Genomic DNA, 21,639 nt, shown 5'->3' with positions numbered 1-21,639 from the left:
AATCTGTAACCTAGTGAGACTAATCCACAAAAATGGGTCAACAACTTCGAGAAGGCTTTTCTGAAAGATTATGGTGGTTGGCACAGCCCAGTACAGAAGTTGTAAAAGTTTTATAATGCAACATCTTAATAGGAATGGGAAACAGGCTTGATTAAGAGACAGTTTAAAGTGGAAGAGACATTTTGAAATATTCCAAGAAAACTGGTACATCTGCCTAGTAAACTGACAGTAATTTTAGGAAGTAGAAACAAACTCAAATGATATTAGTTCATTGTTTATTTTGGGTGCTTAATATAATACAAAGAATTTAATTACTCTCTAGATTTACTGAATTCAGCATTAATAACAATACTCAGTTCAAACCAGAAACTCAGCACTGCCCAGGACTCAGCAAAGGCCAAACATGTATGAACCCTGATACTCTAAATGAAAAGGAGATAAATGTTAAAAATCAGGAACTGTCAGTACCTATATATTGGCAAAACAGACTTTATGTGAGCATAGAACAGTAAACATAGAAAGGAGGTGGGCATTCTGAGTATTCTGGGGTGCGGCTTTCATCTTGCTTCAGGCCGAGGGAGCCGGCGTTGGTCCAGAGACACCTTTCTGGGTCATGTGGCCAGCATGACTAAACTGCTTCTGGTGCAAAGGGACACTGTGATGAGTGCCAGAGCGCATGGAAACGCTGTTTACTTTCCCACCGCAGTGGTACCTATTTATCTACTTGCACTGGTATGTTTTTGAACTGCTAGGTTGGCAGGAATTATTTTCTATCTCATAGCTTTTTGCCTGGTGTAAAGTTACATATATAAAGTTTTTGGAAGAAACAGGGCAAATACTATAAAAGTATTTGGCCATCAGGTTACTCTGAAAGAACATCTTAAAGTTATTAACCTGAAGGAGTGTCTCCACCCCCATCGTTCAGCCCGGACACTGAGGTCCAGCTCCGAGGACCTTCTGGCGGTTCCCTCACTGCGAGAAGTGAGGTTGCAGGGAACCAGGCAGAGGACCTTCTTGGCAGTGGCGCCCACCCTGTGGAACACCCTTCCATCAGATGTCAAGGAAATAAACAACTAACTTTTAGAAGACATCTGAAGGCAGCCCTGTTTAGGGAAGTTTTTTATGTTGGATGTTTTATTGTGTTTTTAATATTCTGTTGGGAGCCGCCAAGAGTGGCCTGGGAAACCCAGCCAGATGGGTGGGGTAGTAATAATAATAATAATAATAATAATAATAATAATAATAATAAAAACAAACAAACAAACAAACAAACAAACAAACACACAACTTCAGTTTAAAGATAATAATGTGAGAAAGTTAAAAATATGGAAAGTTGTAACAGGCCCAGGACAAATGCTGCAAGGTACTATTTAGGCCTGTTTACATTCACAAATACCTTTGAGTCATGGATGGATACAGAAGCAGCATACAAATACAATTGCTTTCAGTCTTCATTCACTAGTTTTTACATAGCTTCTCTGTGTCCCCACCTTTCATACCCATTTATGGATATGCATTCTAACCAGTTATCTTCCTCCACACCAAGTATCCCCTATTTCTAATTAGATCACAATACCATCACCATCATTATTAAATATCTTATATACATTCCCAGCAAAGTAGTAAGAGGATAGTGGAAGACTGAGCTGGAACAACCAGGTGGCATGTTGAGTTACGGAAAAGCTAAGCAGAATGTGGGACAATGAAGGGAAGTTTTGACAGCTGCTTCCTCTGCTATGCATTTTTATGGCTAAAAAGAGTCCAAGATTACTGTACTCTGTAAGTCTGACAGTATAACAGCATATGGATATGTATTTGTTAACTGAATGAAATGTTCCAGTGATCCTGCAATTACTATGCTAATATATTAGCACATAGCTTACCATATTGGCCCGATTATAGGCCACACCTGAATATAAGCCACACATTTAAAAGTTGGGGGGTGGGGAGAAAAACAGACAATACCCGAATATAAGCTGCTCCCTTCCTCACTTTCTTCTGTCCTGGCCGTGGGGGAGAGAATGGCGGACTACGCGCAGGGCAGGCACCACTTCACCACGCTCCTGGTGTTGTTTGGCCTGCACTCCTAGCTGTGTAAATGGGCGGGGGGAGCCATGTTATGTTGCCGGCAGCCTTTCCCCTTCCTCGCTCTCTCCTTTTCTGGCCTTGGGGGAGAGGACGGGGGACTATGCATGGGGCGGGGACCACTTTGCCACGCTCCTGGTACTGTTTGCCCCGTGCTCCTGGCTGCATACTGGATTATTTTTGTAAGCTCGCAAATATAAACCACACTTTAACTTTTCACAGTTGGAATTTGGGGGGTGGAGGGAAGTGCGGCTTATATTCGGGCCAATACGGTATATGTTTATGGGTCAAAGTATGGGGTGACAGCTCAGCTTCAAGATCCTAGAGCCATTTTAATCTGGTTTTAGGCCTGGTTATGGAACAGAAATTGTTTTAATTGCCTTGGTGGGTGAAGTGAACATGAGAAGTGCACCCATTAGTTCCATTGGATCTCTCTACAGCTTTTGATGCAATTAGTGTGGAAACACTAATTGAGGGGATGAGAAAATACCTTTGCATATTAGTTTGAGAACATGTCCACCTGTGCAAACAGACAACATTGACTCTAGATGATGGTATTGTGCAAAAGTGTGTACAACTGCCAGTTGCTATGTTCAAAGGAGCATGTGGGGGGGGGGGAATCGCCCATGCGTGTTTCAAAGGCTATGTGTATAAACATACAGCCTCAATTGTTTGTAGCTTCCACCACTATACAGTGCTACCTCAGGTTAAGAACTTAATTCGTTCTGGAGGTCCGTTCTTAACCTGAAACTGTTCTTAACCTGAAGCACCACTTTAACTGATGGGGCCTCCTGCTGCCGCCACGCCGCAATTTCTGCTCTCATCCTGAAGCAAAGTTCTTAACCTGAGGTACTATTTATGGGTTAGCGGAGTTTGTAACCTGAAGCGTCTGTAACCTGAGGTACCACTGTATGAAAAGTAAAGCACTTTTAGAAAAACGAGGAGTCCTGATAGATACAGCACTTCATCAGTGTTTGTATTTGCCCATTCTGGATGTTCTTTTTATTTGCATTCTTTGTAACTGTTTTTCAGAATAATCAAGCCTTCAAGTTGCTGAAGGTTGCTTGGCAATTCATATCTAATAGGTCACTGGTAGGTTGACATCCTGTAATAAACATGATCTGGGGTGGCCTTCAGACATATCAAGTGTAATATTCTAGTTGTTGTGGTCATAACATCCTGAAAGCTTTGATAGAGCAAAAGCAGATGGGTGATGCAGCACTACCAAATGTCACACAGACTCTCAGGTGCCATGTGTACTCTAAGCCTGTGTGCCACAAAAATGTATGGCATACTGGCTGAGTGTGAACTCACTCAGAGAAAGCAACTGCTTTGAAAACTATCAAGTTAAATTTTCAAAGTTCATTATACAGCTAACACTACTGCCACAGACACTTATGCTTTGAACTTCAAAATTTAAGATAGCTGTTTATTCTGTATGCATAAATTAAAATTACTACTTTAAAAAGTACTGAATATTTGCAATAGTCCAGTACTGAAGTTGCGAATTCCAGTAATCATGAACTGTGGGCATTCAAACAGAGATTCTCATCCTCTTTTGCGGCAAGAAATTAAAAGTTAAACTTGTAATTATTTCAGACTTGTAAAATTACTGCTACATTTGTTGTGTGTGTGTACATATGTGTTCAGTTCCAACTCTCCTTTCCTCCTCTAAATCACTTGCTTTCTCAGGCCAAAACACCTAGGCCACTAAGTATATTTAGAAGTGAGATGGACAGCTCTGAATCCTATGGTTCACAGTTTATTTAGGGAGATATTGGCCCAAGCAGCACGTTACTACAGTACATAGTAAAATAAATAAAAATAAACTGTTTATAATATTCAAAGAAAAGGCTCAGCAAATAAATAATGAGAACTAGCTTCATAAGCATTTGTTAATTAAAATGTTAACCTGACCTTCTTGCCAAAGGACCCCAGAGCAACAAGATTTGTGAACTTTCCAGAAGTTTGAAGAATTAATATATCAGGGAGCAACTGCATCTGCTCTGGGTTCATCCATGTTCAGACAGCAACACATCAAATTCAAATTATAGCTGCAAGTTCAGGAATAGATACTTGGTTATTTTTAGCTGACTTTGCTGTGGTTTCCTCAAGTGTGTACATGAGTGTTTTACAGACACTTATCTGTTGTTTATGCATTATGTATTTGCCAAGAAACACTGTTAGGTCTGCAATACACTTGCCATGTAATGTTCAAAGTGGTCCTTTGTCTTTCAGCAGTCTGCTCCTAATCTAGATGCAGAAAATAACTGTCCATGGAACTATGCCAGCTATTTTTAAATTTTAGTTAATATTACTAGATGTAAATGATACCATATGTTAACATTTTTTTTGTTCAGATGTATATTTGTTGATCTTAGTAGACTTAGAATAATAAAATTTAGAGTTGGAAGGGACCCCAAGGATCATCTAGTCCAACCCCCCTGCAATGCAGGAATGTGCAGCTATCCCATATGGGGATCAATTCTGCAACCTTGGCATCATCAGCACCACGCTTTAACCGACTGAACTATCCATCCTGACTTTCAACTTTTGTAATAAGCTGCTTGCAGCTCCACAGCCCAGTCTGAATTCATAAAGCAACTCAGGCCTTTAATTATGGTGATCTTGACAGACCAGTAAAAAATACAAACTGAACCTAGTGAGAGAAGTTATAGTTGTAAGCCAGTCCTGATGGCTGTAGTTCCAATGTAGGCCTGAAGGTTTCCATATGAATGATAGCAGTTCCACCCCACTTACACACCTCTAGTCAACATGACCCACAATAGGGTTAGTAATTCTGGACAATTTATTATTTTTCAGATGGACCCATATAGTTGACTGCAGCTGAAAAAATTCTGGAAAATGGGATTCTCCCTCTAGGCATGATTTTAACTGAAACCAAGTTTAAAAATAGGTTATTTGATTTCATTGCTCAAGTAAAGCTCTTAAAAGTGATATCACTTTCAATATCTGGGGAATAATAAGTCTGCCTCTTGTCAATTTATCATAAACAGATATCTTAAAATAAAGCCTATTTTTAAAATTATGTTTCATTCTTTCATGGATTACTAATGATTCAAACTATTTTGGACTATTGCCCTCAAATGTAGGTTGGTGCCCTGGATATTTGTCTGTTCAGAGACAATGTGTCCTGGGTGGTGTTACACAGCCTTCCTTTTTCTGGAAAGGGGGTTTGGGTGGGTTACACATCACCATTGCACAATGTTTCTCTAAATAATATAGCCAAAGTAAAAAATGATGAATTTGTTTTGTAATTGTTGACTACTCTGTATTTGGTAAACATATGGGAACAATTTGTTAAAAGCAGCTCATGTCTGTGCAAATGCAGCTCTAGTAACATGTTTCAACCTTTATTTTAGGTTTGTTCTCTCATAACTATTGCTTTCCATAGGACACATTTAATATGTAAAGAATGCACTGCAACATTCAGAAAAATACTAGTTGCCTTTATAGAGGACTAGTTGCTAATAAATTTGTTTGCCATTAAGGGGTGAGAAACAATTATTGCTTTAATCTTAATTTTTTAGAATTGTGGTTGGTGGAAGCAGAGATTTAAGCAACTACATGCCTCTTTATTTCACAGAGGAAGTAGCTGCACTAGGGTGGTTGGGTATAACTAACTTGCTGCAAAACTGCTCTATATTTAGATTACAGGCCTTAATTTAGAACAAAGAAAGAATAGAATGAAGATCCCACCATTCCATGCCAAGCCTTCCAGACTAATGTAACTATTCATCTGTCTGCATGCAAAAGACTAGAAAAAATGATGCAGAAATGTTATAAAAAACTAGTTATTAATCCAGTGTGTTTTTTATCAATTTCAAATAAATGACCTTTAGTACATTAACATCTGAATAGAATTAAACATAATCAGAGTTGAAAGTTGGTCTGAGTTTAAACAGATTATTTTATAAAAGGCATGAAGGATATATTGAGGCTTAAATAAACAGAGATCATATAATACAGCCCAAGACAACCATATTTTGTTAATTATAGCTATTCCTACACTATTATGTCTGAGAAAAATGAATTAATGTTTTCTCAGAACTAGGGGCTCATAGAACACTCTATAGTTTGCTCACTTTTCAATATTCTTTTACAGCTTTTTACAGAAGTAGTCATGGAGGGCCAAACAGATCCTGAAAACCCCTAATTAGTTTGTGCCCTTTCACAACTCTTCAAAGCCACTGCCACTCCCTTTCATATCATCTGCACTTGTGCCATTTGAGTCAGTGATCCACAGAGTCATATTACCATACTGGATATTATGTCACAACAACAAATAAAGCACATTTACTTTCTGTAACATCCTTCCCAAACCTGGGACCTTCTAGATGTTTTGGTCCCAACTCCCAGCATCCCTGTCCATTGGCCATGCTGGTTGCAGCTTATGGAAGTTGTAGTCCAAAGCATATTGAGTGCATCAGATTGGTGAAAACTGTCTGATACAGATCACATGGGTAATTCTAGCCAATCAGGGATAATTCTAATAACTGAACTCTTGCAGCTCTTTCAAAACCACTACCCCCAAATTATGGAAATGTGGGACCCTTCTGACACTGATGAAGATTTTAACAACAAAACCCCCGCTTCCCATACATAAACATTTTTGCTCTGCTCTATTTGCATTTTTATTATCTGTGTTGACTTGTTTGGTTCCAAGGAGAGGGGAAAGCACAAATAATGTAACACCGTAATTAAGAATCCATACAGACAACTTGGCATAGAGCAATTCAAAGTAAGAATAAAGTTGGCAAGAAAGCAGGAGAGCAATGGATGGAAAATGTTAAGTGTACACACTAGTCACACTTTATCACAATCTAGAGGCTTGTTGAGGTGTAAACCCTTGTTTCACTTAACTCCTAACAAAAGCCAGGGATTCACTGCATTGTTTAGTTTCCCATGTCAACATCATATAAAATTGTAAGCAGGGCTTTTTTCCAGTATGAACTCACCAGAACTCAGTTCCGGTACCTCTCAGGTGAGCGCCATTTACATTCTAAGAGAACTTCTGGCACCTCTTTTTCTAGAAAAATAGCACTGATTGTAAGTAAAGTAAAATCCACCCAAATGTTGTTCTTCCTCAGCTGAAAAGCCAGGTTTCTTACATATGCATAATATTCAATAGGCTTCTAAGCCAATTCAGCAATATGTCCAGTACCTCTCCTAGATTACCAAAGGTGCTCTATAAATACTCAATTGCCTTTGTCTTCTACCTCCAAAACTATGAAATTTGTTGGGAGAGTTCCAGAAAAATGCCAGTGCTAGGCAACAATAATTCATTTGCATTCATTGAAAATCAATGATGATGAATTATGCAAAAGGGAGTCTAAGCCAAAAGTCTTTCCAAACATTCCACAGCATGGCTTTAGATAACGATACTCTACAATTTGCTTTGTCAGTATTGTGACCTGAGGGTAGCTAGTTTTCCAACTCCAACCACTTACATGAATTTTCTGTGGCTTGGGGTGCATTCATGCTGTCTGAGAAACTTGTTTCAAAATTTTCCAGTCTTTCATTCCCGCATAAGGCTTATTTTAACATTTGAAAGCAATCTGTAACAGAAGCAGAACCACGAGTAGGCTATGACAGAGTAAGCTAAACATCTTTCCTAAATTTAGTTTTTGTTGCAAATGGTCTGCTTAAAATTAGTGGACACTAAAATTTATGTTTTCACTGACCATGGAAAAGCTAATATGCTAACTTCTTCGCCATCAAAATGAACTTCTTCAGTCTTCAACATGTGGATATATTCTTACCATAGAATTTTCTCAAGGGGAAAAAAGTATGTTTGTGCCAATGTTCTGGTTCCTGTGTAAGTGGCTCAAAAACTACAATGAAACTATAGTAAATTACTCATAAATGAGTTAGTGAATGTCCCAAACTTGTTACTCAGCACATTTTTGTACAAGTGAACAAAACACTCTGTAATACCTGTTTCATTTTGGCTTTTTACCTTAGACCGAGAACATTAAGTACAAGCTCTGCGGTTGGTCTACCAGTCCAAGGGCTTTCTTTTATAGTATAAAGCAGCTGCTGGTGGATTCAGATTCAGCAGTGGGCAAGTGGGCTAGTGAAGGTAGAAAGGGGCATTTTAACTGTTTCTTTGCCAACATTTGTTTGCTTAAGATCATGCTGCTTTTTCACCTCTAGGAGTAAATATATTTAGATCTATATTTTTTACTCCTTAGGGAAAAGAGCAATGGAAGGGGGGATGAGTAGACAAACAGCTGGAAATGCCAGACTTCTGCTCAATCTAAAGTCACCCACAGCTGCTTTGCACTATAAAAAGTTATATCATGGAACATGCTGTTCTGCCATGACTCCAAGAACATGCATGGCTGTAGGAGTTGTTTGTTTGTTTTTTTACCCTGGGAGTAAAAAAAAACTCACCAGAAACCTCACAGCTTCTGTACTAAACACATATTTTTCTGTTAATTTACTACATAGCAGACCAATGAAACTGTCATCAGCAAAAGTAGCAAAAGGGACTGTAACTCTGTAGCAGATTATACACTTGTCCCTGTTTCAATCCCTGATGTCTGTTGGTAGGACTGGGCAGTCTCCTGTATGAAACCCTGGAGAGGATGCCAACAATACTGAGGTAGAGGAGGAAACAGTCTGACTTGTTATAAGGCAGCTTCCTATGTACTGTTTAGTGTAAACATTCACTCGCCCCTTGTAACTGTTTCTAGATTTGCGCTGAAACATCCAACTGAGTAAAGAAGGCTTTCAGGTGCACACGCCATAAGGATTATTTTTTCAGCAAGAGCTTGAAGGTTTTGGGGGAGTTAACTGCTGAGTGCTATTACAACTGCCACATGACTTTCCAATGAAATACGAAAGAGAAAAATGTACCCACAGAGTGCTTCTTTTTTGGTACTCTGCAGGGAGCTCTACTTGAAGCCACATCACACATCACAGCTATACTGCTGTTGTCCAAGGAACAGAGCAAAACCACAAGGTGAGCACACGTACCCTTCAGGTCCGGTGTCACTATGAACCTAGAAAGATAATTTTCCCACCACTTAAGAAAACACTATACTTCAACTTTCATCCAGAAGATGGGAGTACATCTTAACAAGGGGTAAAAGCTGACTCACTGCACAGTATATATGCCCCATGCAAGTACAAAAAATATTTAGCTTCATTTCTCAACAAGCTGTCATCCAAGTACTGTATCTTTCTTTGCATAGAGGAGCTGTTATGTATCTTCTCTCCCAAAACCAGGCTTTACAGATTTGCTTCCACTGAAAACTTGGTACCTTGTGCATATTTCACCCTCCCTGTGTGCTGCATTTCTAGTTTGTCCCTGTTTATTGCAATATGTTCACCATTAGGAATTAAATTGAAAAAAAATGTTTAATACTTGGTTTAATTTCTCAGCTACAAAGAGATATTTTAAACTTTAGCTCAAAAAAACAAAAGAAATATTAAGGTTGCACAGCAAAGAAACAAGCAGCTGAAGAAGAAAAAAGTACAGAAAGAAATATCACAAATTAGAGCTATGATAATATTATGGTATGACAGAAACACATCTACAAAGTGTGATAAATTCCTCAAGTCATTGTGATTTGTACTAGCTTCAGACTCATTTGTCTCAAGTGTGTGCACGCATGCAGAGAGATACAGCAGTAAAGTACTAATCAAACTGGATACAGCTGCAAGACACCCAGGTTACATTCAGATCATTAGGACATGTACAACTATGTTCCAAAATACAGAAAAAGCAATATCTTGAGTTTTGAAACTCAAAACCAGCAAAAGTTACTATTGCATATGTGCAGTCAGTTTAGAAACAATGGCAAAATATAAATATAAAAATAATAATAACCCCAAAACAGACCTACCTAATTGTTGAAACAGAAGAGCCACACTGGTCCCTGTGACAGGAAGACTATCATGTAAAGGAGTTTGTATCAGTTGCCTGTCTCCTGCTCCCAAGGAAAACAGCTTCTGTAGAAATATATGTTAATACACTATTATTGCTTATGCAATATGAGGTGAGTTGTTTTTGTACCATTGTCATCAGATGTATATTAATTAAGTCAAACTGTTGTTTATGTGTTTACACTTGCATACTATTCAATATCCTACAATTTTGGGCCCCCAAACACAGTTGTCATGTTGCCAATATAGTTCTAGCAACTGCTGTGAGCACAGTGAGCAAGCACTTGTCTCTCTCTTGCCACCAATCACTAACCGAGTGTTCTGTGAATCACAGAGAACACTGATGGGGTGGGAAGGTATCTCACTTCTCCCTGGGCTTTGCAGCATGGTGAGTCTTTTACCAGCGCTTATCTTCTCCAAGAAGATAATGGACCCAATGGACTTTGGGGTGACTTAGCAGCAGCTGCGGGGAAGGGCTGGTCAAGATCAGGACCACAGAGTGTGGGTGAGGGAATTAACCCTTTCTCCCTGAGCCATAACCCCAATGAAAATCATTGTCATTGTTGCCAACATCAGTTTCCCGCTACTGAGGAAAATAGCAGCTCAAGGGAGGATTGTTTTGGGACTGTGGAGGGTTAACACATACACTCATGTGGCACTATCGTATCAGGCTCCTGCAAGTCTGCTTTTTTTAAAAAAAGAAAAAGACTAACAAGCCACACTGAATGCAAAACGGCATCCAAGAATTGGCTGCTTTGTCTGTACAGTAGTACCTCAGGTTGAGTACTTAATTGGTTCCGGAGGTCCATTCTTAACCTGAATCTGTTCTTAACCTGAAGCACCACTTTAGCTAATGGGGCCTCCTGCTGCCGCCGCGCCACCGGAGCACAATTTCTGTTCTCATCCTGAAGCAAAGTTCTTAACCTGAAGCACTATTTCTGGGTTAGCAGAGTCTGTAACCTGAAGTGTATGTAACCTGAGGTACCACTATAAGTCCATTTTCTTGTAATCTTGGTTGTAAGTCCATTTCCATATCCATAAAACATGAAAAAGAATGAAAGATCACTGTTCATCCAAGCCAGGCAATCCACTGAAAATTGGAAAGGAAGCAACTAAACAAATGGAAGGAGTGTGGAAAATGGCTCTGTCAAGTCAAGTGGAGGCAAGAGGGACAGAAGTATACAGAGATTCATGCTTACTAAAGCAGGCTACAGGATACGTTGCCTGAAAAAGCATAAAGCATTGCATCCAACACAGTAATTCCATTTGCAGAATGACTTCTGCTAACACAACTTCCCATCCCTCTCCTTACCCTATGAACCCCTTGCACAGATGCATCAAATGCACCATAGGCTTCCCCCAAGATTTGGGAGGAGGAGGAGGGCAAGTTCCACTGTGCAACTGGAAGTCATTCTGCAAGCACAATTACTTCATTGGGTACTACTTGGAAAGGTGCCATATACTGGGTTTGACTGAGAGTCCATCTACTCTCAGTGGCAGCAGCTCTCCCATCACCTGCTACCTGATCCTTCTTTAAGCTAAGAATGCCAAGACTGCAAAGCATGTGCTCTAAAGAGAGGGTGTTGCGCAAGGACTGAAGCATGGGGGTTAAGAAAAAAATGTATATATGGTATATAGTAGATTGGTCAAATAGTCATTATGTCAGCACTACCTTCAATGAGTATATAAACTACAGTAATGTACAAGCAGGAGTTGGGAATGAAGCTAACTAATGAGGAAATGGGAAGAAGAAATTCTGGCTTCTTTTCTAGGTAACACACTACTCACACTACTTCAGTACAGTCTACCAACTCAAAGTATGACAAGGACATTTCAGTGCCTCCCCCTCTTCCCCTGATCCAGGGTACTACCAGCAGAGTATGTTGGCAGTAGGGAAATGGGAAGGAAAAGGCTCTTGCTGATGGTATTCACCATCACACCCCACTTCTGAAATTTGCTATAGCAACTGAATTACCCTTGTCATGACAAAATCATCCATACTTACATGTGAATTCTGTGCAGCTATTTTTCATCATAAGGCACAAATTACTAGTATGCAATAGAGCATGGTTTTCTTAAAACCTAATTTCATCATCATTTTATTTCATTGAAATCTGCATTATCATTGAAGGCTATGTGGTAGGTCCACTGAAACAATGAACTACACCAGGACTGACTCAATAAAATCAAGTTCAGAGAACAGAAAAACTCTGCTCCCCAGTATCTCATGCAAACCAAGAAAAAACATAGAATATTTTGAAGCACTGGTAATAAAAAAGGTTGAATTCTACAGCAATGTTTCTGAATTCATACTATGCCGTGAAACATGCATTTGAAATGACAGAATTAACCCTTTGACCTTATGGTGGAATGGAATTCTCGCTCTCTTTAGAAGACGGGCCACTGGGACATACTCAACTGAACTATGGTCCTCTATTAAATCAAAATATTTAAAGAATTTATTTTTTGCTTTCTTCATAAATCAAATTAGCTGAATAAATACCCTTTTTTCCTATTTACCTGTGACCCTCCAGCAGCAGGGACAAAGCACGAACAGAGATTTGCAATGATACTCTCCAGTGAAACATGCAGGTTGTCCACATACACAGTGTAGACCAAGCCAAGGCAAGCCTAAAACATGAAATAAAAACATATTACATTGCAACCTGGGGAAAAGATAATACTAATAATTATTGGAAAATATACATCTGTAGTATAAGGAATGCAATTTTGGAATATTTATACATGAAAAAAATATTTTGCTTAATTAAAATGCAATGCTAAAATCTAAAGCTTTTGAGTTAGAACTATATAGCTTTATCAGTAGTATGTTTCCGTAGTAGTAGTTTCAGGCCTGGTTTTAGAACTGAAACCATCTTGGTAACCATGACTGATCTTTATGAACAGAGAGAAAAGAGAATGTTGTTTTGCCTCTACCTGTCAGCAGCTTTTGATGCAATTGACCATGGTGTTCTTCTGAAGCAACTCAAGGAGATGGGAGTTGGTGGTAATGTGGTACATTAGTTCTGCTCTTACCTGCAGGGTTGCTACCAGACAGTTCTAGGAGATTGGTGCTTAGCACCACGGCTCTTGGGCTGGGTCCCATAGGGCTGCCCCACAAGAGTCAATTCTGTTTCCTTTTCCTATTGAGCATCTATATTAAAGAGTTGGGAGCTCTCGTCTGGGGGTTAGAGCACAGTTTCAGCAGCATGCTGATGAAAGCAGCTTTCTGCATTCCACTGAAATCAGGAAAGGCTGTGAAGATGTTGGACAAGTGTCTAGAGGTAGTGATGGACTGGATAGAGTCCAATAAACTCAGCTTAAATCCTGCTAAGATGGAAGTGTTGTGGGGGGTGGTTCCTGTTTCTGGGAATTAGGTGTATGATCTGTTCTGTTCAGAAGCACTCCCCTGTGAAGGAACAGGATCACAGTCTGGGAATACCCCTGGATTCCAACTTGTTACTAGAGTCTCAAGTGGCTTCTGTGGCTAGCAGAACTTATGCCCAGCTTATGATGGTTTGCCGTCTATGACCATTCCTGGACAGTGATAGTTTCGCTCAGTTGTCCATGCTTTAGTGACCTCAGATTTGGGATACTATAATACGTAGGGTTAGCCTTGAAGGAGGTCTGGAAGCTGTAGCTATTGAAGAATATGGCTGCTAGGCCAGTAAGTGGGGTAGCCTGATAGGACCATATGTCACTGGTTCTGAAAACACTGCCCAGGTTGCCAGTACCAGACCTAATTCAAGACATTAGTGCTAGCATCTAAAGCCCTTAACAGCTTGAGACCCAAGTACCTAAAACAGGATTGTTCATAATATGAGCCAACTCAGACTGTATGGCTGGCAAGTGAGCCTTGTTGGTACAGCTGTCACTGGGAGCTGCTCTGACCCATGACAGGGTTGTTTCAGTAGCAGTTCCCCATTTGTGGCCCTCCTGTCACCCTCATTACTGACTTGCAGGAGGAATTTGAAAACATCCCTGTTTGATGGCTGAAGGAAACTGTTCCTGGCACCCCTAAGATCAGTGGCTGAGTTTTATTATGGATGTGCTCGCCACCCTGGGTTCCTTCAGGAGGAAGAAGTTGAATGAATGAGGGGGGAAGAACTAATTTTTGAGTGACATAAGTATAAGGAAGCCTTAAAGAAGTTGCTGTTTGTGTACCGCATATGAGCCTCAGAAATAAAAGTTGCAGGCTGCAAGGCCAGCTCCTGCTGAGGCTTTCCATACTAAACCTAAGGACTGCAATTAAGAAGCTCCATAGCTTGAGTTATCTAGAAGCTCAGTCTCAAATTCGTGTGTAAGTAATAACATATTGGGCATAATCAAAAATACAGTCCTGTACTGCAAATTTTAAATAAAAACATTTTTTATTAGTCTTGTGCCAAACATTTAACCATTTCATTTGGAGTGCAAAGAGTTTTGAGTGAGGCTGAAATATTTTCCCCACTTTGTTACCTAACCAGTTGCTTGTTTACTGAATCAGCTGTTGCATCAGAACCAACATTAAGCTATGTAAGTGAATCAACTCAATTACTTTGACCAAACTAATTGCTCTGAAGTTTACATTTTTAGTTCTATATGAGTAGCTAGGAGATTCCAGGGCTAGAACCAGTTTGCGGCAGCTGCCTGTGGTGAGCTGTCAGAACTGCAGCTTGGATTATCATCTGGACAGGAAGGCTATAAAGGCTTCCTTTTGTGGGATGGGACCTTGCCTGAGCAAGATGTTCTTTCTGGTTTTGATGTGTTCTGTGGCTTCAACTCCTCCCTTAGTCTCTTGGTTCCAATTCACCAGTGCAACTCTGACAGTTGCCTATGGCTTAGCCCTGACATTAGGCTGGGATAACTAAATATTTATTTGGTATATATGTGCTTCTGAATATAATGCTTCTGTGAAAAAAAGTGCATAGAATTGATGTACCAGTGAAATGTGATTTGTATAAAATGCAGGCTATTTCTCCTTGTGCTGTCTAAATTCTCATAACAGTGTAAATATATTTCAGTTCAAGAATACTTGCCACTGTTACTTATCAAATATCCAACAAATTTGTACAATGGCACATTATAAATGACAGGTTATTTACCCTGAAAATTTCTGGATAATCTAATCTGGACACCAACACCAGGCTTTTGGGAGCAAATACTTCTGCAGGCTGGATCAAACCTGTCTCCTCCTCTCCTTCTGTTTCTCTTGATCCCTTTGAAAACAGACATACTTCAGTCAACAGAGAAGATGGTGATCACCTTTATGAAGAAATAGTATTTTTTTAAAATAAAACCCAAATATGTCCTAGAATTTAAAATAAAATATAGCTTTTATGAAAACATTAGAACTTTAAAAGAACTACCATGCAATTTTTACCTCATGGTTCCCAAGATGACTTATTGCAACAAGCAAATAAAATAGCTAAGCACAGTTTTTGCATAAAACACAATGGGGAAACTTCTATGTTGAAAGCAAAAGCAACTCTGCTTCCTACAAGTTAGTCAAAAGCTCCTCTTTGAAGCTATCTCAACATAGCAGTTTTCAATAAAAGTGTGAACTCATGTAGCTCTATGTGTGAACTTATGACATTTCTAATCCTACCCATAAATTTCACCCTACATCATGTCATTCAGTAGACAGAATCCCAAGGGTAGCAGAGAATCACACCTCAATGGCCCGCTGGGATTTGTTGGATTGGTCTCTCACTAATCACTACCCCAATCAGCTGTTGCTTCCTAGACAAGAGGACTGGGCAGGCCCCAAAAGCTGCAGGTAGGTGGTAAAGAGAGATTGGTATTTCAAAACGTGAGACCCGAGTTCCAGTTTTGCTGACTGTCTCAAAAGGTTCTAGTACTGCAATTTTCATTCAAAATCATTATTTCTAGCAGTGTGACAGCAGCAAAACATGCTTTGGCTTGCACTGGATATGCCAGTAGTACCTGTTTGTAGCCTAGGAGTGGCAACCATTCTCAGGAGAATTCAAATACACATCAACTTGTTTCTTACTGTAGCTATCCTACCAGGAGAGGACACTGGGACCTACTATCCAAGCTAAAGGGCAGATTGAACTACTGGGCTATAGCAAAAGAGTACAAATGTAAAGGAAGTTTTTGTTCATTCTACCTCACTGCTTACAATGCTCTGCTGCCTGTTGACTGGAGCTGTCCATGAATAATTAAGCTGAATAATGAATGTCACTGGCATACACATTTGCTGTTTCTGTGATGTTTTCTTTGAATATTAATTGTTGTTGGGTTGCTTCTAACATAGAAGCCTGTATTAGCTAAATTAAGAGTTTCATTTTTTAATTAAAAAACCAATTTGAGTACAAATAGGATTTTTAAATTCGAAAACATTACATTTTCAGGCCCTTGAATGATCACAGCAGGCCATATCTCTACATCTATATGAGAGACAGGGATTTTCTTTTCAAACTGTATGGCATGAAAAATAAAAACAACCAAACATGTTTAAAGGAACCTTATAGCAAGGACAGCTCACTTTTGTGTCAGAGTAAATGTATACATGCTTATCCTTTTTATTGGAGCATAAAGTTATAGAAGAATGTACAAGTTGTTAAAATTACATTGAATGTCAGGCCAAACCCTATTTTGTGTACCTTGGTTTCCTTATTCTCTTTTACTAATATGTTAGCTAATATGCTGGCAACTCCTTACCTATTTTGTACCTCTTCTTGTACAAAAGTATATCATCTTTTGTAAAGTCAACCATCATTATCCTTAACATACTGGTAAGGTCTATGAATGAACTGACCAACTTGAATCTAGTAGCTTTAAATAGGATGCTTCTCAGTAGTGAACAAGACACAGAGCTCACCTACACTTCCACTTATCCTGTACCTAGAAAGGACGGGTGTGACCAGTTTTTCGTTTGTCCCATGCTTTCCCCCTGGAAAACTTGTTCTTTAGTGTTAAATCAACACAAATAGAAATTTGTGGAAAACCTGATTCTGATTCAGTGCTAAACTGCAGGTTTTCCTGGGGGAAAGTAGAGGGTCAAACGGAAACTTCTGAATGCAAGCTAATCAAAGCTTATTAAGTCTTGTTGCCCTGAACTGTATTTGGTATAGCAGTGACTAATATCCTTTTCACTTGTACTACGCTGTGCTACAGGTCTGTCAGCTATTATCAGTGAAAAATACTTTCTAAAATTGGATAAACATCTTGCTGTGGGAACTACCAATACATTTTAAAATAATTTAAGAGCAAACACTGCACAATGCTGTCTTGCAGTGTTTATAGCAATGGATATGCCCACAGTAAATCCTCTCAGAACATTTCTATTACCCAGTTTCAAAACCTTATTCAGATTCAATACATCAAATAGGTAAGATGAACTGATTTTTACAAGCAGACTTCACTATAATTAGTATGGAGATCAGCTTTATACTACATCAGGAGAAAAAGAAAGAAGAGCTAGAAATAGCTAACAGAACCACAATTATTATTTATATTGCTGAAGTAAAATCTGACTTAATTCCAGTCATTCTCATTGTTTGCTAAGTTACTTCTTTTTATGGAAAACAGTTTTATATCTAGTAAAAATAGATAGTGGAAACAGTTGGAGATTACTGTTTCACTTAAAAGGGAAAAAAACCAAACAACACCCTAACAATCACCTAATACATTCAGGTAGGTAGCCATGTTGGTCTAAGGCAGTAGAAATATATTTTAAAAAATTAAAAAAAATTGTCCAGTAGCACCTTAGAGAGCAACTAAGCTTGTTCTTGGTATAAGCTTTTGTGTGCATGCATACTTCTTCAGATACACATTGAAATACATTGTTTTCTTTTACTAAATCAAATTGTGAAAAACAGTCCACATGACTACAAAGGTGAATTTTGATAAGATTCTCTGGCACTGCAAGTTAGGATTGAGATCACACTGGGTTCTACTTGAGTTCTTTTGGTGAAATACCAGTAGGTGGCACTGGAGATTCTTACAGCTAGTACTTCCAGGCTTCCTTCATATAGGGATGACCCATGACACATAGGAGTGGCTTGGAAGACTTTTAAATTCTGTTCAACTTAGTCATTTCTTTCAGCTGGGTACTCCTACAAAAACCATGCTATTTGAAGGTAAAACAAACAGATGTGAAGGAACCGTACACTAATCTTCCATGCGCTGCATCGTTTCCCATCTTGCTTCCAAGAGTAAGAGTGACAAACATCTGTGTGGCACAACAAAATCAGTGAACCTTTGTTTCACTACCAGCAGAAATGAAAAGTACCGTAATTTTCCTACAAACAACTTGTAACAGACAGTGTGAATAAGAAGAGCTGCATGACCTATACAGCATTTGAATGAAAACTCTTGTATGGTTCAACAGGAATCTCTTCTCTGTCAAAAGTATATTTTGGATTTGAATGGGAAGACATGGAGGACATATTATTTTATCTTTGTCAGAGAGCAGAGAATGTAATCTGAACTGCAGTTTAACTGTAAATTAGGAAACAATCCCATGGAAAACAAGCCCTCCCCAATGAACAATGCCTTCTGCCTGTAGAGATTCAGCTTTCAAGGATCAAAGGACCCTTTCAGATGTTTTTATTCGTGGCACCCTCTCTGTAGAATTACCTCCCATCTAAACTAAAGCCAATGCTAACTCTGATGCCATTCTGGTACAGTGGTACCTCAGGTTAAGTACTTAATTCGTTCCGGAGGTCCGTTCTTAACCTGAAACTGTTCTTAACCTGAAGCACCACTTTAGCTAATGGGGCCTCCCACTGCCGCCGCGCCGCCAGAACACGATTTCTGTTCTCATCCTGAAGCAAAGTTCTTAACCCAAGGTACTATTTCTCGGTTAGCAGAGTCTGTAACCTGAAGTGTATGTAACCTGAAGCATATGTAACCTGAGGTACCACTGTACTTCCTTTAAAAACACATTTATTTTCTCAGGTCTCTGTTACAAGTTAGTTGTATTAATTTAACTCTGCCCTGGCCTAATGGCTGATGTTTTTATTTTGTATTATAAGAGAGAGAGAGAGAGAGAGAGAGAGAGAGAGAGAGTTTTACTGTACACCACCTTGCAATTTCAAATGAAAGGTGGCATATTTATATATTCCAATAAATATTTAAAAATGGGAAGAGAAAAGGCTTTTATGTCCATAATGTTTCCAATTTTTTTTAGAAAAGTGAATCAAGGTAGATCCTGAAGGCATAGTTTCAAGTAGCTAGGTCCAAATCTGAGAGAGAAGATCCATATTTTTCATTAAATGGAGCTGGTTAAAAACCAGTGATTAAACACAAGTCTTATCGCCTGACACTGTTATGTAGTTTCCTAACAAAGCAATGTATTTTTTTTGCAGACATTGCATATGGAGCCTATAAAGTTAACATCTGCACGTCTTACTGTTGCACATGTAAAATTATGTGTAGATATAATACATCCTAATGCGTTCAGAAAATATTGTACGTTTATTGAAAGTATGTTCATCTGTGTGGATTTGTATTAGTCTGGTTACATGCTGTTCCGCTTCTGCGTGGCATTTCTTGAAGTCTGAGCAACAGAACAAACCACGTGCTCAGCAAAAAAATCAGAAGCAATTTGACAAATATTTTATGGCTATGGTGCAAGATGTCATCACTAAAGATAAGGTATTATAAATGGCTTTTAAAAATGCAATTAGTTACATATTTTTGCATAAAAGGACAACTGCAAGAAATCTAGCTAGAGGAAGCCTAAACTTTTCAATTCACATTGAAAAGAGTGTCAGCATTCCCTAATTCCAGCATTTCAACCATGCTTACCCATGCAAAATTTCTATCACAGAATTCTCTTGCTGTGGGAAAAGTGAGATTTACCCAGATTTATTCCTTCACAAAGAAATGAGCCAACTGCATAGACAGATCTCATTACCTTACAAAATGCTAAGCAGAGGAGATGGCTGCACTTCAAAAAGCTATTAGTAAGCACTTTGTAGAACCAATTACAAAAGCCCATATATGGTAATTAAAGCAAACATTGCACAAAGTTTATACTAGCCACAATCAAAGCCAAAGAATGATACATGTTCTTTCATTTCCAACATTCCTGGCATTGTTTCACTAAGTGACACAATAAACTGTAGACAACGTTCTGAATTTCCAGTGATTGTACACTCCCTTTTCCCTGCCAACTAATTTCTTCATATCTCTGATATGCTATTTACAGGATCATGCTTAATTACAAGTAGGAAGAAATGACAATGCACAAACTATTTATACAATCAGCATTATTCACAAAGGTGCAAAACATTACAACTTAAAACAAATTCCCCCTTTAATTTCTGGAAAATGTGCTCTGAAAATGTCCAAGACCAGTGACCTATTGATAATACAATCTCACTAAATCAGAATGGGCTTGTTCACATAGCACATTGCATCATAATTTTAAACAAGCTATGATTTCTCTTCTCATGAGGTGGCCAAAGTATTGGAGCCTCAGCTTCATGATCTGTCCTTCCAGTGAGCACTCAGGGCTTATTTCCTTAAGAATGGATAGGTTTGATCTTCTTACAGTCCACTGGACTCTCAAGAGTCTCCTCCAGCACCATAATTCAAAAGCATCAATTCTTCTGCGATCAGCCTTCTTTATGGTCCAGCTCTCACTTCCATACGTCACTACTGGGAAAACTATAGCTTTAACTATATGGACCTTTGTCGGCAAGGTGATGTCTCTGCTTTTTAAGATGCTATCTAGGTTTGTCATTGCTTGAAAAGAAGACTCCCTGGAAAAGACTCTGATGTTGGGAAAGATTGAGGGCACAAGGAGAAGGGGACGACAGAGGACGAGATGGTTGGACAGTGTTCTCGAAGCTACCAACATGTGTTTAACCAAACTGCGGGACACAGGAGTGTCTGGCGTGCTCTGGTTCATGGGGTCACAAAGAGTCGGACACGACTAAACGACTAAACAACAACAACATGATTTCATGTGAACAAGCAGTGCATTTGTGCATGCTGTTCAAAGGTTTCTGTGGTGCTCCTTCCCCACCCCTGTTGCTGCTGCACCATGAACAAAAGAGGGGAGTCTAATTTGTCATGTTGTCTGAACCCAGGTTCATGGTTTGTTTCTCTCCAAACAAACCACAAACTCAATTTCAGACACTTTGACAAGCAAAACTTGGGCTTCTTTTTCTGCAGCACTTTTCTGCTGTGAGCACTGGCAGCATTCTGTGGGTTCACAATAAACCATAGTTTGTTTTAATTATGGCTTAATGTGACGTACAAACTGGGCCAGTGTATGCTCTCTCTTTATTATGTTTTGAAAAAATGAAACATTAGAGAAATGTTTTTTAAAGCATTAACTACTAGAGGAATTTTGTTTCTGTAGAAACTACCAAGAAAGAGAAGGGGGGAGGAAGGATACTGATTCACCAAAGAATGGCAGACAAATTGCATTTTAGCATGGGATTTGGGAACGTATTTTGCAATTCCTGTGCATCCTGGGTGAATAGTACTATTAATTATGTCTAAGATAAATAACCTCTTGCCTTCAACAGTCTCCAGCCAATATATCTGACCTGCTGCTAGGAAATTATTTTATCTCTGTTTTAAGTTATAAATTTATCTTGGTGTTTATTGCCCTCTGTGTCACACTACTGAACACATAACTGTGGTTACTCCTTAAATTTCTGCATTCTAAAATACTCT

General features: G+C 39.0%; 1 protein-coding gene across 2 annotated transcripts in view; it reads right to left on the bottom strand.

Moving 5' to 3' along the window:
* SBF2 (SET binding factor 2) overlaps positions 1–21,639 on the bottom strand; it is a 206,580-nt gene that overhangs the window by 91,345 nt on the left and 93,596 nt on the right. Inside the window, exons 5-7 of one of the 2 annotated variants that reach the window (XM_053391246.1) lie at positions 15,084–15,197; positions 12,520–12,630; positions 9,960–10,065 (exon numbers count right to left, since the gene is read on the bottom strand). In XM_053391246.1, coding sequence (XP_053247221.1) covers positions 9,960–10,065; positions 12,520–12,630; positions 15,084–15,197 — 331 coding nt within the window. Of the gene's footprint in view, positions 1–7,556; positions 7,578–9,959; positions 10,066–12,519; positions 12,631–15,083; positions 15,198–21,639 lie in introns of those variants that run through there. The other variant, XM_053391253.1, reaches the window with a different exon arrangement.

This window comes from Podarcis raffonei, chromosome 1 (assembly GCF_027172205.1).
Source record: "Podarcis raffonei isolate rPodRaf1 chromosome 1, rPodRaf1.pri, whole genome shotgun sequence".
In the NCBI taxonomy this organism is placed as follows: domain Eukaryota; kingdom Metazoa; phylum Chordata; class Lepidosauria; order Squamata; family Lacertidae; genus Podarcis; species Podarcis raffonei.
Note: the sequence above shows the minus strand (reverse complement) of the source record. Positions and strands in the feature narration are given on the sequence as shown.